At 34.8% G+C, this 17,309-nt stretch overlaps 1 protein-coding gene and 1 long non-coding RNA gene across 2 annotated transcripts in view; one reads left to right on the forward strand and one right to left on the reverse strand.

Moving 5' to 3' along the window:
- Positions 1-17,309, forward strand: part of LOC140695999 (uncharacterized) — a 140,254-nt gene that overhangs the window by 38,059 nt on the left and 84,886 nt on the right. Inside the window, exon 3 of the long non-coding RNA XR_012071907.1 lies at positions 14,204-14,278. This is a non-coding gene — a long non-coding RNA (uncharacterized lncRNA). The remainder of the gene's footprint in view (positions 1-14,203; positions 14,279-17,309) is intronic.
- The window catches only part of MTAP (methylthioadenosine phosphorylase), a 36,596-nt gene continuing 34,087 nt past the window's right edge, over positions 14,801-17,309 (reverse strand). The window contains exon 8 of the mRNA XM_072959310.1: positions 14,801-16,019. Within this exon, the coding sequence (XP_072815411.1) occupies positions 15,981-16,019 (39 nt within the window). The 3' untranslated portion in view covers positions 14,801-15,980. The remainder of the gene's footprint in view (positions 16,020-17,309) is intronic.

A 17,309-nucleotide genomic window follows, 5' to 3' on the forward strand; every position in this document is an offset into this window, starting at 1 on the left:
CATTAGTTAGGTTTATTTCTAAGCATTTTATTCTTTTTTTAATTCTATTGTAAATGGGATTTGGGGGGGGTAGTTCATTGTTAGTGTGTAGAAGTATAGCTGATTTTTTAACACTTATTTTATATCCTACAACTTTACTGAATTCATTTATTAGTTCTAGCAGATTGTTTTTGTTTTTGTTTTTAGTGTATTTTGTAGTCTTTAATGTTGTATGCATATCAGATTGTCTAATCTGCAAACAGAAATAACTTTACTTCTTTCTTTCCAATTTGGATGTTTGTGCTTTCTTCTTTCCTTTCTTCCTCCCTCCCTCTGTTTCTCTCTCTTCCTTGCTTCCTTCCTCCCTCCCTTCTTTTGTGTAATTGCTGTGGCTAAGACACATAGTATGGTGTTGTATAGAAGTGGCAAGAATGGGCATCCTTGCCTTGTTTCTGATGTTTCAGTTTCAGGAAATGCTTTCAGGTTTTCACTGTTCGGTATGATGTTAATTGTGGGCTTTTTGCATATGGTCATTATTATGTTAAGGTAATTTCTTTCTGTTCCTAAATTGTTGAGAGTTTTATCATGAATGGATGTTGAATTTTGTCAGATGCTTCTTCTATATCTATTGAAATGATCATTTTGGGTAGTATTTTGATTGCCAGTTTAAATCTCTTCATTTATTGTAAGTCTATTCAGATTGTTTTTTTCTTTTGAGTTAATTTTGCAAATTTGTGTTTTCTAGGACTTTGCCCATTTTTCTGGGTTACCTAACTTGTTAGCATACAGTTGTTTATAGTATTTGTATCTACAGTCCTTTCAATTTCTGTAAGATCAGTAGAAGTGTCCCTTGTTTTATTTCTAATTGTAGTAATTTGAGTCCCATTACTTTTGTCTTGATTAATGAAGCTAAAGTTTTGTCAATTTTGTCCCTTTTTAAAAAAAGAATCAGCCTTTTGTTTAATTAATTTTCTTTATTATTTTTCTATTTCTGTTTCATTAATCTCCACTCTAATCTACTATTTCCTTTCTTCTTACTTTAGGTTTATTTTGCTCTTCTTTTTCAAGTATCTTAAAATGGAAGGTTAGGTTATTGATCTGAGCTCTTATTTTTTTCTTAAAGTAGATATTCACAGCTATAAATGTCTTTGTGAGCACTGCTTTTGCTGCATCCCTTAAGTTTTGGTATGTGTCTTTTTACTCATTTGAAAGTATTTTTAAAGTTCATTTTTGATTCCTTCTTTGACCCATTGGTTATTTAGTATTGTATTTAATTTCCATATATTTTTAAATTTTTCAGTTATTATTAATGATTTCTAGTGTTGGAAAACATATTTTTGTATTATATATATCCTTTTAGTCTTATAATTATTTTTATCCCAAATACTTCATTAAAACAATCTTTTCATTATTTTTATCTTCTATACTTTAAATTCATTGAGGTTTATTTTATGGCTTATCATCTATCCTGGAGAATGTCACATGTACACTTGGAAAGAATGTATATTCTTTTCCTGTTTTGTAGAGGGTACTATGATTGTTCTATAAATGAGTGGTTTATTGTGTTGTCCTAGTCTTCTATTTCCTTGTTGATCTTCTGGCTAGTTGTTCTGTCCTATCTTTTACTGAAAGTGGGGTATTGAAATTTTAAAGTATTATTGCTGACTTGTCTGTTTCTCACTTAATTCTCAGTTTTGTTTTATATATTTCTATGCTCTGTTTTTAGGTACATATATGCTTATAATTGTTATGTCTTCCTCATGAGTTGACTCTTATCATTATAAAATATCCCTCTTTATTTTATCTCTAACAACATTTTTTAACGTCTATTTTTTTCTGACATTAATATAGCCATTCCTGGTTTCTTTTGGTTACTATTTGCATATTATATCTTTTTCTACCCCTTTACTTTGAATCTGTTTGTATTTTGAATCTAAAATGCATCTTCTGTGGAAAGTATATAGTTGAATCTTGTTGTTTTTAATCCAGTCTGACAGTCTCTGCCTTTGAATTGTTTACTGTAGTTACATTTAACATGATTATTGATATATGGGCAAACCTTGTTTTACTGTGCTTCACTTTATTGTACTTCACAGATACTGTTTTTTACAGATTTTTTTTTTTACAAATTGAAGATATGTGGCAACTTTGGGTTGATCAGATCTCTTGGTGCAATTTTTCTACAGAATTTGCTTACTTCATTTCTCTGTGTCACATTTTGGTTATTGCAATATTTCAAACTTTTTCATAATTATTATGTTTGTTATGGTGATCTGTGATCAGTGATCTTTGATACTACTACAGCTAGCTGAAGGCTCAGATGATGGTTAACATTTTTTAGCAATAAAGTATTTTTAATTAAGGTATGTATATTTTTTCAGACATAATGCTGTTGCACACTTACAGTGTACACATAACTTTTATATGCAATGGGAAAACAAAGAATTCTTGCTACTTGCTTTATTGTAATATTCCCTTTATGGTGGTGGTCTGGAACCAAACCTACAGTATCTTTGAGATATGACTGTAGTTAGATTTATATCTGCCATTTTACTTTGTGTTTTCTCTATGTCTTGTATCTTTTTGTTCTTCTATTCCTCCTTTATTGCCTTATTTTGCATTGAATTAATATTATCTAATGTAGCATTTTAATTTTTTAATGTTTTTTGCACTATATATTTTTAAAGTAACTTTCTTACTGATTGCTCTAGGGCTTGCTATATACATCTTAACTTATCAGAATCAGCTTCAGATTAATATTAACTTAATTCCAGTGAGATTTAGAAAAATTACTCTTACTTAGTTCTATTCCTTTTCTGTGTTTTCTGTTAGTCTTGCCATAAATGTTACATACCCAATAATATATGCTTATTATTACTACTTTGTATAATTTTATGTCTTTTAGACTAGCTGAGAGAAGAAAGAGTAGCAAGTATATATTTATAGCATTTGTTACATTAAACTGCTTATTTATTACTTCTGATCCTCTTCATTTATTCTTGGAGATTCAAATTACCATCTGGAGTTATTTCCTTAGCCTAATACAGCTTTGCTTTTATAAGGCACTTCCAGCAAATATATTACAATTTTATTTGTTATAGACTCAAGAATACATTATATACATATTGTTTGATACAATTGCTTTTAAAAAAATTTTGTTGTTGTTTTTTTTGGGGGGGTAGGTAATTAGGCTTACCTTTTTATTTATTTTTAGAGGAGGAATTGGGGATTAAACCCAGGACTTTGTGTATGCTAAGCATGCACTCTACCACTTGAGCTATATCCTCCTCACTACAGTTGCTTTTTAAATTGAGTAGGAGGAGAAAGGAGAGAAATAAGCATTTATGCTGTCTTTTATACTTAACTTTGGGGTCACTCACTTTCAGTCTGATTAATTTCCTTTAAAATTTCTTGTAAGGAGGGTCTGCTGCTAATAATATATTCTTTGTTTTTGTTTATCTGGGAATATCTTCAATTTGCTTTTATTTTTTAAAGATAGTTTTGCTGAATATAGGATTCTTGGTTAACAGTTTCTTTGAGCGCTTTGAATATGTTATTCTGCCTTCTGGCCTCCATTGTTTCTGCTGAGAAGTCAGATTTTAATCCTATTGGAATTCTCTTGGAAGTAGTAAGTCATTTTTTTCTTGCTTTCTGTCAAGATTTTCTTCTTTTCATTGATTTTCAGCATTTTTACTATGATGTTTCTATTTGTGGATCTCTGTGTTTGTTGAGATTCCTGGGTGTGTAGATCATTATTTTTCAATAGATTTGAGAAATTAGCGTTTATTTCTTCAAATATTGCTGCACTTAATAGTCACCCACTCTGAAGCTCTGTTCATTCTTTTTTCTCTTTTTTCTTCAGGTTGCATAATCTTCATTGATCTTTCTTCGAATTTGCTTACTATTACTTTTGCTAATTTAAATCTACTGTTGAAACCTTTAGTGAATTTTTCACTTCAGTTATTGTACTTTTCAACTCTAGAAATTCCATTCTGTTCCTTTTTATAATTTCCGTCTGTTTATAGATACTCCCTATTTGCCTCAACATTTCATCATACCGGTTTTGCTCTTTAGTCATGGTTCCCTTCAGTTCCTTGAATGTAGTTATAACTGCTGCTTTGAAGACTTTGTTTAATTTGATATCTGGTTGCTCTCCCAGGCCGTTTCTGTTGCCTAATTTTTTCCCACAGTGTGGGTCATACTTTCCTGTTTCTTTGCATGACTAATTTTTATTGGAAACTAGATATTTTAGGTAATATATTGTAGCACCTCTGGGCACTGGTGCCTCCCTCTGGTGCTTGGTATTACTATTTGCTGGTTTATTGGTGAAGTAACTGGCTGCATTATTTTAGTGGAGTCATTTCTCTCTCTTGCAGTGGTAAATTTCTGATATTGCTCCTCAGAATATAACTGTGGGTTATGCCCACAGTTATCTGTGATTACCTGTGGTACCAGTTAACTTGGGTTAACTGTTTTTTAACAGTGTTATTTTCAGGGTTCTCTTTGGCTGTCTCTGTCCCTGAACGTACCCAGCTGTAAAGCTCTACTAATTGCTGGATGATTGCTTCATTGCTTTCAACAATGCTCTGGGGCATAAATTGCTCACCATCTGAATTGATGAAATTCAGAATCCTTTGATGGGATAGTTCTGGAAGTCAATTATTGAGATTTGTTCTGACCCCAGACAGTCTCCCCCCAGCTATTTCCTTCTCAGCTTCTCTCACACAAACTAACCAGCCAACAGTTTAGCTTATATGTCCAGTGATTCTTCCAGTATCATCCCAGTTGTTCTTTACCACAACCTCTGCTGCTTTTGAGAGTCCTTAGGGTTGAACTTCACACTCCGTTGCAAATGAAGTAAGTTCCTTTTGGAAGAGGATAGGTGTTCTCTGGATTGTGGCCTGCTCTCCCTCTAGGCAGAATCTCTCAGTTATGGCTATGGAGCTGAAAGTGGGGACCATGGCAAGCTTCTCAGTGACACTCCCAATTTAGGAGCTGAATGCTCAGTGGTGGGGGTGGAGGGGGAGACAGTACCTTCAGCTCTTTTTTTCCTTGACATTTGCAGCATAGAATCACTACCTTACAAGCCAGGAGAAAGATGATTTGGGCCCTGTATTCTCAGTAGCACCACACCCAGGGTAGAGCCTTCTTGGGGCCTGGGCAGAAGAGAGACCCCACCTCTCATGTACACTTGCCCATAACTTAGCCTCAGTAACAGATAGAGGGGCAGGATGAGAAATACTGACATCCTACCTATCCTGGAATGATAGTGTTACCCCAGAACTGGGTTTGTCTCTTGATAGATATCTAGACAAAAGACAAAACCAAGCCAAAGATTGAGAGAAGGAAGTACTTATTACTTGCTGCAAGTAGGGAGAATGTGGGGGATCTTTCCTAAGCTCTGAACAGCAAACTTGGGGATATGTTAAGCTAAGGGAACATGCATACTCATGAAGGGGCTTGAGCAGAGAAGAATTCAGCATAGAATTGGGGCCAACATCAATAGAATTCAAGCTTTAGTTGATTGAAGGTCAAGAAGGTCAACATCACCATTCCATCCTCCACCTGGGTGGGGGCCTTTGTTCATGCAGAAGTCAAAGTCCTGTATCAATCAAATTGTTATGTATATTCCTTGAGGAGAAAGTAGGACTCTGTTTTATCACTGAACTGTTGTTTTTTGACTCATTTTCCTTTGTTCCTGCATCCCCTTACTTCCCTTAAGATCATTGATTACTGAGACCTGTTCAAGGGTAAGCATTGTGGCCAGGCTTAGATCACAAAATGGCTTAGGCTGAAAATGGCTACTTTTATGTCAAGAAAGCTATACTTGGTTTTCTCCAGGGGATCCTCCTTACCCTACTATTTACAAAATCCCTCCAGCTGGGAACTGGAGGAGGTGGATCCCTGTGTTCTTGGCTGTACCAGCCTGGAGTGAAGTTCCCATCTTGCTGAGTTATCAAGGAGGAAGGAGGAAGCAGATCTCTGTTTAAATACCACAAACTCTCAGTTTTTTTTTTAATTATTTAAAAATTTCCTTGAATGTGTGTTTCTTTAGTTGCTGTATGTCCTTCAACCGTATACAGAGATTTTAACTGGTTGTTTAAAAATAACTTTTACTAGTTTCACTGGTAAGTGAGTCCAGAGTTCCTCATACTGTCAAGCTGGATGTCAGAGTCACACCACCCATTCTCTTTGGCTCCTCTTTCTGGACCATTTATTCTCTTTAATAAGATTTAGGTTAGACCTCCTGCTACACTTGATGTTTCAAGATCTCTGTCATATTTTCCATCTCTTTATTTCTCTGTACATCCTGGGTTTCTCCTTTCATTCATAATCCAGCTCATCACTTTTCTCTCCAGCTCCATCTAATGTTCTGGATAAATCTCTTCTGAGTTCTAATTTTATTGACTAGCTTTCAAATTTCCTTCAGTACTACCTATTTTTTAAAAATATGTTAAGATAGAGTCTCATTGTTTTCTTATATTTTCTTTTCTATGGGTTTCTTCCTGATCATTTATCCAATACATATTTCATAGTATATATCTGACCCATTCTTAAATTCTAAGAAATTTTGATCCATTGCTTTCTAAGATTGTTTGCTATGAATGACTTAAATTTTATGAAATGCTCTTTCTGTGTATATTAACATGTTTTAAATCTTAATTAAAACAGAGAGGTCATCATCTTTTCATGTGTTTAAATGACAGTAACTTTGATTTAGAATTTCTTTTTTTTTTTTGCAATTCATATTAAATTGATGGATGAAGGCAGTAAAAGTTGATGGTTGCTAAATCCAAGAGAGATGAGACATTATGTAACTCCTGATGGACAAATAGTCCATATTTTCTGAAGTAGCCTTGGAAAACCTCTCCATATACAACTTAGCAATTTAGAGGAAGTACAGAGGATAGAGGATAATGTTAAACTATGCTTTGGGGATGCAGGTACAAAAATCTGGATTATATAAAACTCTCAAGGACAAACAATTGGGTTTCTTTACCAGAAACCAGTTATAGTTTATAAACTGTAAGGAGAAAGAGAGAGGTGGGTGCACAAGAAAGATGGCGATGGGAAGAAAGGAAGTTAGTGAAAGGGCCAGGAAGAGAGGAAGATGAACACAGAGTTTAAAAGGAACAGAAGATACATATCAACCAACTGCAGTGTGTGTGCTGCAACTGCTTCGTGATTCAAATAAAGAATGTGTAAAAAATTGGCATTTATGAAACATTTGAACTTTTGACTATTTAGTACATATTTATGGCATTAATGAATTTTTATTCATTTTATGTGTACTAATGATATTGTTGTTATCTTAAAATACTTATCCTTTAGAAGTGCCCTTGAAGTATTCATGGATGAAATTATATGATATATGTGAAATGCTTCAAAATAACATGGGAGGAGAGTAGTGGGTTGGAGTATAGAAGAAACAGACTGGATATGAGATGATAATTCTTGAAGATGAGTCATGGAGAAGGATCATACTGTTCTTTGTATTTTTGTATGTATTTGGAATTGGCTTTCCTATTACTCCTTTAGCCTTGTGAACTTGATTCTTACAGGGAGGGAATTTGTAAACTAAAGTGAGATCAAAAACAGTAGTTAACGAATGCATCATCACATTCCGATGTGTAGACTTTTTAAGACTGAATCATCCATAAAACTGAGGGCATGGTTTGAAAATACTGACAATTTCCTGTTAATCTTCCCTAAATGAAATCATCAAATGCTTCTGTTTTTTACTGTGCAGAAATGCGCTCTGCAACAAAATACCTATGAAATAAAATACATATCTCTTTTTCAGTTAAATGCTTTTCAAAAATCATTTTTTCAGGATCCTTTTTGTTTTTAAAAGATATGTAAGATTTTAAAAGATGAAGGAACATATACAAAAGATTAAGGACACACAGTTCAAGAGATCTAGAGTATTCAGCATGAAAACCAAATAAATACAATTCGAATTTTAAAGGCAGAGTAGCTAAGCAGAAATGAGTTAAATTGTATAACAATTAATCTTTGAAAATATAGACATAAAGGCAATCAAGTAACGTAAAATCCTAAGATGTGAGCAAATTAAGTGGAAGACGTATCATGACCAGTTGTTCAGTTTCTATGTTCAGTTTAAACTACTGATTGAGGTAAAACCAACAACTTTTCATTGATTGCTCAGTAAGTATAAGGCATGTGCCAGGCTTTTGGGAGTGGCACCTAAATCACTTCACAATTTATAGAAACCTACCAAAAAATAAAAGATAAAGAATGTATGGAAGGAATGGCAGGCAATCAACAGAGCCATGTGAAATCAATGATAGTTGCTTTTTAATCATATTTCCACTCAGCTGTTTTTCACTACAAACAAGTGTATTTTACAATAAAAATATGTTAAATATTTGAAGTTGTAGTTAGAGCTATTAAAAAAAGAAACCTAGAATGTCCTTGGGAAGACAAATTACATGACAGTATGAACAACACAAGCAAATAATTGTCAAGGCAACAGGATAAATGTTATGTGATTTTTTTGCCAACTCAGAATTCAATACCCAGAATTCTTAATTCCTTCCATCCTTGGTATTTTTCAACTATATTATACCCTGATTAGTCTTCACTTTTGCTAAGATAACAAGGCTGCACAAATTGGGAAAATAGGAGAGAATGGGAAAAAGGCTCTAGTACCATTAATTAAGGCACCAACATAAGATCCGTAAATGTATTCATTCCCTTGGAAGTCATAGATTTTTGGCTTCTGTCTTGCCAGGACACCACAATCCTTATCATGAATTGAACAGTTACAGGGAGCCAGACTGTAGGCTCACATCCACCCATAGGCAGGTCCCACTTTGCCTCTGGGATTCTTTCTTTTTTTCTTTTTAATGAGGTTGTACTTTTATTGAGCTTTTTTTTAACATTTTTTTTATTGATTTATAATCATTTTACAATGTTGTGTCAAATTCCAGTGTTCAGTACAATTTTTCAGTCATACATGGACATATACACACTCATTGTCACATTTTTTTCTCTGTGAGCTACCATAACATTTTGTGTTGGGATTCTTTCTTTTTTAATGTTACCATTTCCTTCCTTCCTCCTCCCTTTCTCTTTCTCCTCTTTTCTTTCTCTCTTTACAAAATATTGAATATAGTTCCCAATGCTATACAGTAGCACCCTGTTGTTAATCTATTTTATATATAGTAGTTAGTGTCTGCAAATTCCAAACTTCTAATTTATCCCTCCCTGCCTCTTTCCCTCCTGTAACCATACGTTTGTTTTATATGTCTGTGAGTCTATTTCTGTTTTGTGTAAGTTCATTTGTGTCATATTTTTTAGATTCCACATATGAGTGATATCATACGGTATTTTTCTTTCTCTTTCTGGCTTATTTCACTTAGAATGACAATCTCCAGGTCCATCCATGTGGCTGCAGATGGCATTTTTTCCTTTTTTTGGCCAAGTAGTATTCCATTGTATAAATATACCACAGCTTCTTTATCCAGTCATCTGTTGATGGACATTTAGGTGGTTTCCATGTCTTGGCTATTGTAAACAGTGCTGCTATGAACATTGAGGTACGTGTATCTTTTCAAATTAGAGTTTCCTCTGGATATATGCCTAAGAGTGAGATTGCTGGACCATAGGGTAAGTCTATTTTTAGTATTTTTAAGGAATCTCCATATGATTTTTCATAGTGGCTGTACCAAATTACATTCCCACCGACAGTGTAGGAGGGTTCCCTTTTCTTCACACCCTCTCCAGCATTTACCATTTGTGGACTTTTTAAGGATAGCCATAGACTGGTGTGAGGTGATACCTCATTGAAGTTTTAATTTTCATTTCTCTGATAATTAGCGATACTGAGCATTTTTTTCATGTTGGCCATCTCTATGGCCTATTGGCCATCTATATGTCTTCTTTGGGGAAATGTCTGTTTAGGTCTTCTGCCAACTTTTTGATTGGGTTCTTTGTCTTGTTATTAAGTTGTATGAGCTGTTTGTATTTTCTGGAAATTAAGTCCTTTTCAGTTGCATTGATTGCAAATATTTTCTCCCATTCCATAGGTTGTCTTTTCATTTTGTTTATAATTTCCTTTGCTGTGCAAAAGCTTATAAGTTTAATTAGGTCCCAGTTGTTTAGTTTTGCTTTTATTTCTATTGTCTTGGTAGACTGACCTAGGAGAACATTGCTATGATTTATGTCAGAGAATATTTTGCCTGTGTTTGCTTCTAGATTTATGGTGTCCTGTCTTATGTTTAAGTTTTTAAGCCATTTTGAGTTTATTTTTGTGTATGGTGTGAGGGAGTGTTCTAACTTTATTAATTTACATGTGGCTGCTCACTCTTCCCAATACCACTTGCAGAAGAGACTCTTCTCCATTGTATATTCTTGCCTCCTTTGTTGAAGATTAATTGACTGTAGGTGTATGGGTTTATTTCTGGGTTCTCTGTTCTGTTCTATTGATCCATATATCTGTGGGGTATGGGTTTATTTCTGGGTTCTCTGTTCTGTTCTATTGATCCATATATCTGTTTTTGTGCAAATACCATGCTGTTTTGATTACTGTAGTTCTTTAGTATTGTCTTAAATCTGGGAGGGTTATTCCTGCAGCTTTATTCTTTTTCTTTAGTATTGCTTTGGCAATTTTGGGGTCTTTTGTGATTCCATATAGATTTTAGGATTATATGTTCTAGTTGTGTGAAATATGTCCTGGGTGATTTGTTAGGAATCACATTAAATCTGTAGATCACATTTGGTAGTGTGGCCATTTTAACAATATTAATTCTTGCAGTCCAAGACCATGGGATATCTTTCCATTTCTTTAAATCATCTTTAATTTTCTTTATCAACATTTTATAGTTCTCAGCATGTAAGTCTTTCACCTCCTTGGTCAGGCTTATTCATAAGTATTTTATTTATTTTTGATGCAATTTTAAAAGGGATTTTTTACTTTGTTTTTCTGGTATTCCATTGTTAGTATAAAGAAAATCTAATCTGCCACTCTATGTCTTTTGATTAGAGCATTTAGTCTATTGACATTTTAAGTAATTATTGGTATGTATTTACTGCCATTTTAAACCTTGTTTTCCAGTTGATTTTGTACTTCTTCTATGTACCTTTTTCTTTTTGTTTTTCTTTTTGTGGTTTGATGATTTTCTTCTGTATTATGCTTGAGTTCTTTACTTTTTGGTTCTTGTGACTGTTATATGTTTGTGACTCTGTTATATGTTATTGTATGTTTTTGTTTTTCAAGTATGTTAACCCCTTTCTATATCTATTTATTTTATACTGGTAATCATATAGGCTTAAACACATTAAAAACAGAAAGAAGACATCTGCATTTTTCTTGCTCCCCTCCCCCACCTTTTATGATTTTGAGGTCCTCTTTTATATATTCATGTTTATTCTCTTGCTGTTCATTGCAGTTACCATCGCATTTCCAATTGATTTTTTTCTTTTTTCTATAGATTCTTGCTTTTCTATTTAGAGAAGAACTTTTAATGTTTCTTTTAGGATAGTTTTAGTATTGCTATATTCTTTTAGTTTTTGCTTGTCTGAGAAATTCTTCATCTCTGCTTCTATTCTAAGTTTTAATCTTACTGGGTAGAGTATCCTAGGTTACAGGTCTTTCTCTTTCAGGACTTGGAATATATCTTGCCACTCCCTTCTGGACTGCAACCTTTCTTTAGAGAATACAGCTGTTGCCTTATTGTGCGGTCCTTTGTAACTCTTTGTTTTTCTCTTGCTGCCTTTAAAATCTTCTCTTTATCTGTAATTTTTGCCATTTTAATTATAATATGTCTTGGTGTAGGTATGTTTGGGTTCATTTTGTTTGGGACCCTCTGTGCTTCCTGTACCTGGATATCTGTGGAGAGCTAACAATTACAAAGGGCCAGAGACAAGAGCAATTCCAGCCTTCTTAGAGCTGGAGCCTAAGAACTGCTCTGTCCACTATGGTAACCCTTAATCACATGCATCTGTTGAACACTTCAAATGTAGCAATGTGACTGAGAAACTGAATTTTAATTTTATTTAATTTTAATTTATAATTTCAGTATACTTGCAACAACTTTGCTATTTAACTTTTCAAAGTAAATTTTATGAAATGTAAATATAGGTCAAATATTTTTGATAAGAGTTTAGCATTTGAATTGAGATGCCCTGTTGGTATAAAATACATGCTAGATTCCCAAGGTTTAGTATTTGAAAAAGAATGTGTAAAGTTTCATAACTTTTTAATACTGACAATATTGTTGACATACTATTTTGGAAATATTAGATTAACTAATTTCGTTGTTTCTTATTGTTAAATGTGGATCCTAGAAGAAGATTTAAAATTACATATTGGTTCCCATTAAATATCAATTGAATAGCTCTGATCTAGATTGCCATGAGGTGTGGGAAGTGAGAGAAGAGGCTGGAGTAAGCCGGAACATGCAGGGCTTGTTATGAGGAGGGGGATGCTGTACATTCAAAATAGTATTGACTGAAGACCTGCTGAGTGTCAGACACTGTTCTGGTCACTTGGGATATGCACCAGTGAATGACAAGATTCCTGCTCTCACAGAGTTTACATTTAGAGAGAGCAGGGCAGGGGGGTCAGCAAACAAATACAATAAACAGGCAAGCAAACAGAAACAAATACTAGAGCATGTTGGGAATGTTAAAGAGTTATGGGAAAAAAAAGTTGAGCCAGGTAATTGTCCACAGGAGAGCTTGGGGTGTGGAGTGAGGATCATTGCCTTCTGTTAAAGTAGGATGGTTGTGGTTGACCCACTGAGGTTTATTTTGAATAGAGAAGAAGCAGTCGATAAGCTCAACAGAGGCTGGAAGATACAAAGACAGAAAGGGAGACTGAAACACCAGTACAGAAGTGTGCACAATTTTGAGATGGCCGTGAAACCCAGATTACAGTGTCCCAGACTGACCAATAAAAAAAAGAAACTCTAGGGTGGGGCCATGTGATCTGTTTTACGAAGCCCTCCAGATGATGCTGACGTGCATTGTCATAAATGACAACAGAGGGGGAAAGAATCTGAGGAAGGTAGTGGGGGTATCCTTGGAAGTTCTCTGCAGATGCTTCAGTTTTGTCAGTGAAGAAGGAACTGAAGTTACCTGCTCAAAGTGAAGATGGATGAAGAGCTGATGAAGGGTTTATATAGGAAAGATAGGATCAGATCTTCAGTTACACAAATATTCATTGATCTTGTGCTAAGTACAAGGAACAGAGGATCTCACAATACGTGAAAAAGACTTATGAAGGCTTACCCAATAGTGAGACAGATAATTAGTCCATATCTGAACAACAGCTCTTAAAATACTTGAAATGTTCACTTAAGATTTTCTCTTAAATGGTTAGACATAGTTCCTTTAACTGTTACATATGTGGCATGATCTTCCCAGTCCCCAGACCCTTCTATTGGTGCTTTTTAGATCGTCAGTGTGCTCTTGAAAGTATTGTGCCCAGAACTGGGACACAGTGTTACAGATACAACCCAACAGAATTCAATGTCAGGTTAAGAAAGAAACGATTTTATTTTATATGAATTGTTAGAAAGCATGGTCTCCTCTAGTTTCCATTCCTTAAAATGTATAAACTAAGAGTAGACGCTTTGGTAAAAACTCCAACCAGTACAGATAGGTATGAAGAAGACAGCAGGTCTCTGAATTCATACTGCCGAGGTTATCACTCAGCTTCTTTCCAGAAAAACTATGAACATAAAGCACCAATATGTTATCCACACACCTACACCCTTATTTTACATATGTTTCTGATTTCCAGTTTTACCACAATCATTCCATATTGGCACATAAAGTTCTTATTTATTTGAATTGGTGCCCCTTAAACTCCCTCCCACCACTGAGAATTTTAGCCATTCCTAAGCTTTGGCTTATTATAAACAACTCCAGGATGCACCAAGGCTAGTTTGTTAAGTATTTTCTGGTCTCAAATGTAACTCTGCTGTCCCAGCCTTCTCCACTCTTTTTTGATTAACACTCTGCATATGAACTATGCTGGTTGTCTCATCATCAAAATCAGGAAAAACAATGCAAAACAGAAATGAGCAGCTCACAATGCCAATAGTTTCTAAGTAGATGCAGATGTACTAATCAGCAGCTCCGCACTCTTCCAAGGGACTGAGTCACTGAGCTAGAACTTTGCCATCATGCCCATAATCCACGGGGAAAACTTGGAAGTGCTCAAAACTAATCACAATGTCACTTATTTTTGTAGCTAAAAAAAGGAGTGAAATATCATGGAAGTGTGAAGCGTTCCAGGAAGAAACGGTCAGCAGTCCTCAAGAATGAGGTATGAGAAAAATTATATTAATTTGCTTTGTTTAAGGAATGAATGATAGGTAACCAGAATACTGTATACGCCATTTGGAAGTCTGAAAATGAGGTTGCAAAGAAAATGCCATTTTGGCCTTGACATCCTCAGACATCTACCAAGAATGAAGGAGCATAAGGTATAATATATGTTACACTCAGATTCACTAGGTCCTCTGTGGATCGTTCATGTGCAAACAGTTGAAACCACTTCATCAGAGAATCCAAGAACCGTACTCACATGTAACCCAAACCGATCAGTATTAATTCTGAAGGGTAACGGGTTTATTTTGTTGTTCACCATTAGCAGCTTATTATTGTGAAGACAATTTCTTAGACACAAACACATTCACTCTACAGACTCTTTAAACAGACAAGAGATATATCACTGAAGGACCCAGTAACAGACCACAGTGAGGAGGAGTAATTCTGAGGGGAAAATGCTCTTCCTATGATAGAAAACAAAACACATTCCTATAAAATTGACAATAAAAAACAGAAGCAAGCTCTCATTTTCTTTATTACAAAACAAAAATCATAAAAAGGAGGAGAAACAAAGTCAAATATCAATTTAAAAAATATCTGACACACTATAATGTGTCTACGCAGTCCCTTAAATAATTTAAGACTCTGTATTAAACACCCAGCTTTCCCCAAGTTGTTGCAAACCCAAGTATGGTTCTGACTGTACAGTCATTAATGACCTTTTTAAACAAAATAAAGATGGAACTCAAAGAAAACTCTTCTTAATATTACCGTCATAACTTTTGCTACATTACCAAGAAACTGTTTTCAAGAACTGGATCTAAGTATATTTTTATAACAACGTTACCATTTGATTATATTCATTGTAGAAAAATGTGAAGACACAGAAAATTTAAAGAAAGTATCCAGCATCCCTCCCTCCAAATACAATGACAAAAGATTACATTTTTCTAGTCTTTGTACATATTTATGTAGAATTTTAAAACAATTAGTAATGTAAAATGCATACATATCCTTTTTTCATTTCTTATTGTACAGGAACTTTTTCTTTAGTACAGTGAGTGTGAAAACATGATCTTCAGCTGGCATCTTCAAAATCTAATTAGAGCTAACTACAATTTACCTCCAGTTGCTGGATATTCAGATTGTTTTGAATATTTGCTAATACTGTTAGACATCCCTCTTTATACATAATTATTTGTATCTCTGATAATTTCTTAGAGATAAATTCCTAGGAGTAGAGTACCCAGCACAAAGGAAGTACTTTTAAGCCTTTTGGTACATTTTACCCAACTGCCCTCCAAAAAGATTGTACCAGTTTACAGTCACAAAAATAAATAGCCTAAGAGTTCCATTTCTTCTTCGTATTCCTTGGCAACATAGGAAACTGGATGTTACTGCCCATCCTTTGTTACAAATTTATTGGGAGAATGGTGAATGGTGTCTTCTTGTCTTTTTTTTCTAAAGTGTAAGAATCTTTCCACATGTTTACGTCATTTGCCTTCTTTCTGTTACTTGAAGCAGTCCAAGTCTTTTAGAGGACATCTCTGATGTGACAGTGTCTTGTCTTATCGCTTGTTCCTCCTTAATGGGCAAGGGCATGAAAGCTGCATATCTCTTCGATGTTTTCTCAAGTTAAGCAGGAATTCCCCAAGACTGGAATTAGAAGGTCTCATCTTCTAGGCAGCCATGCTATTTTAATGTCTTGGTAACAAAACAGAAAACTGGGCCATATTCTGAAAGGAAGAAAGTAGGCACAGATTATGATTAACCAAGCACCTATGTATAGGCAGAGACGTTCATGCTTTGTGGGGGCGTGATAGTCACCTGGAATGCTTGTCCACAGAGTTTGATTTTATAGAGTGAGGACTCCTGGGATATACATTCAGTAAGCGCTCCAGAAAATTTTCATGTCCACCAAAGTTTAAAAATCACTAAGCAGATGTGGGACTGAGCATAACTCCTTAACTTCTGTTAGCTTCTCATTTTCTTTTCCTGTAAAGTGAGTTCAGAATATCTGTCTCAGAGGACTGTTCTGATCCTCACTTATCTCCACCCCCTTGACATTCTCTAGGAGACATGTTACATACACACCAACCCCCAGTCTGGACTATTGTTTATATGCAACCTCCCTCATTCTCCTTATCCCACTAAAAAAAGTCATTGAAACTTTAATGTTAGTATCTCCAAGTAGAATAGTATCTTCTTCATTATCCCAAGTCTTATGTATCTGTGTAAACCACAGCTTGACATATAGTGGGTGCTAAGTATCTCTGAATTGAATTGGTGAGTGAATTAATGATACACATTTCAGTGCTGAGAGAATTGAAAATACTACCCCAGAACACGGGATTATTACTGTGCTGTTCCTTAATGCTGCAGAATGGAGGCCATGATTCTCAATTTTGTCTAGAGCAGCAGCTCTTCATTTTCTCTCTTTAGATCACATTTCCCTTTGAGACTAAGGAATGCTATGCAGATGAACCCTCTTTAAAAATGCATACATACAGAAACACAATTTTATATACACTTTAAGAAGCTTTATAGGAGTCAAGAACACCAGTTTCTACTATTTAAACATTTTTCCTTAAAAATGAAGCTGAAATAATGAATTTATTGCATGAGAAATTGTCTTTTAAAGTTTAAGAGACTATGGTCAAAATGGGGTCAGAAACCTTAAACAATATGAAACACACTATTGCATCTTGCAGGTAACATTAGCCTCTTCAGCAGCAGAAGAGTGAGTCACATTTCCTGCCAATCAACAGTGTGTTTATTTAGGCAAGCCAAAGACATGCTGCTCTGCTGCGTTACATTCACCATATTCAGCCAGATGTAACCATTTCTAGTTTAAACGGACATTCTTCAATTCTTAGAACTTGTTTTCTGTTTCTTCATCATTATAAGGGCTGCTTGAATTTCAGTTATGATGAAATACTTCATGAGGGAAAGGGGCTGTCACTTACTCCTTAAAGAACACTGATCTCCTGAGTATACAGGTTAAAACCAACAGGTATTTGTCTCCT

Source organism: Vicugna pacos, chromosome 4 (assembly GCF_048564905.1).
Source record: "Vicugna pacos chromosome 4, VicPac4, whole genome shotgun sequence".
NCBI lineage: Eukaryota > Metazoa > Chordata > Mammalia > Artiodactyla > Camelidae > Vicugna > Vicugna pacos.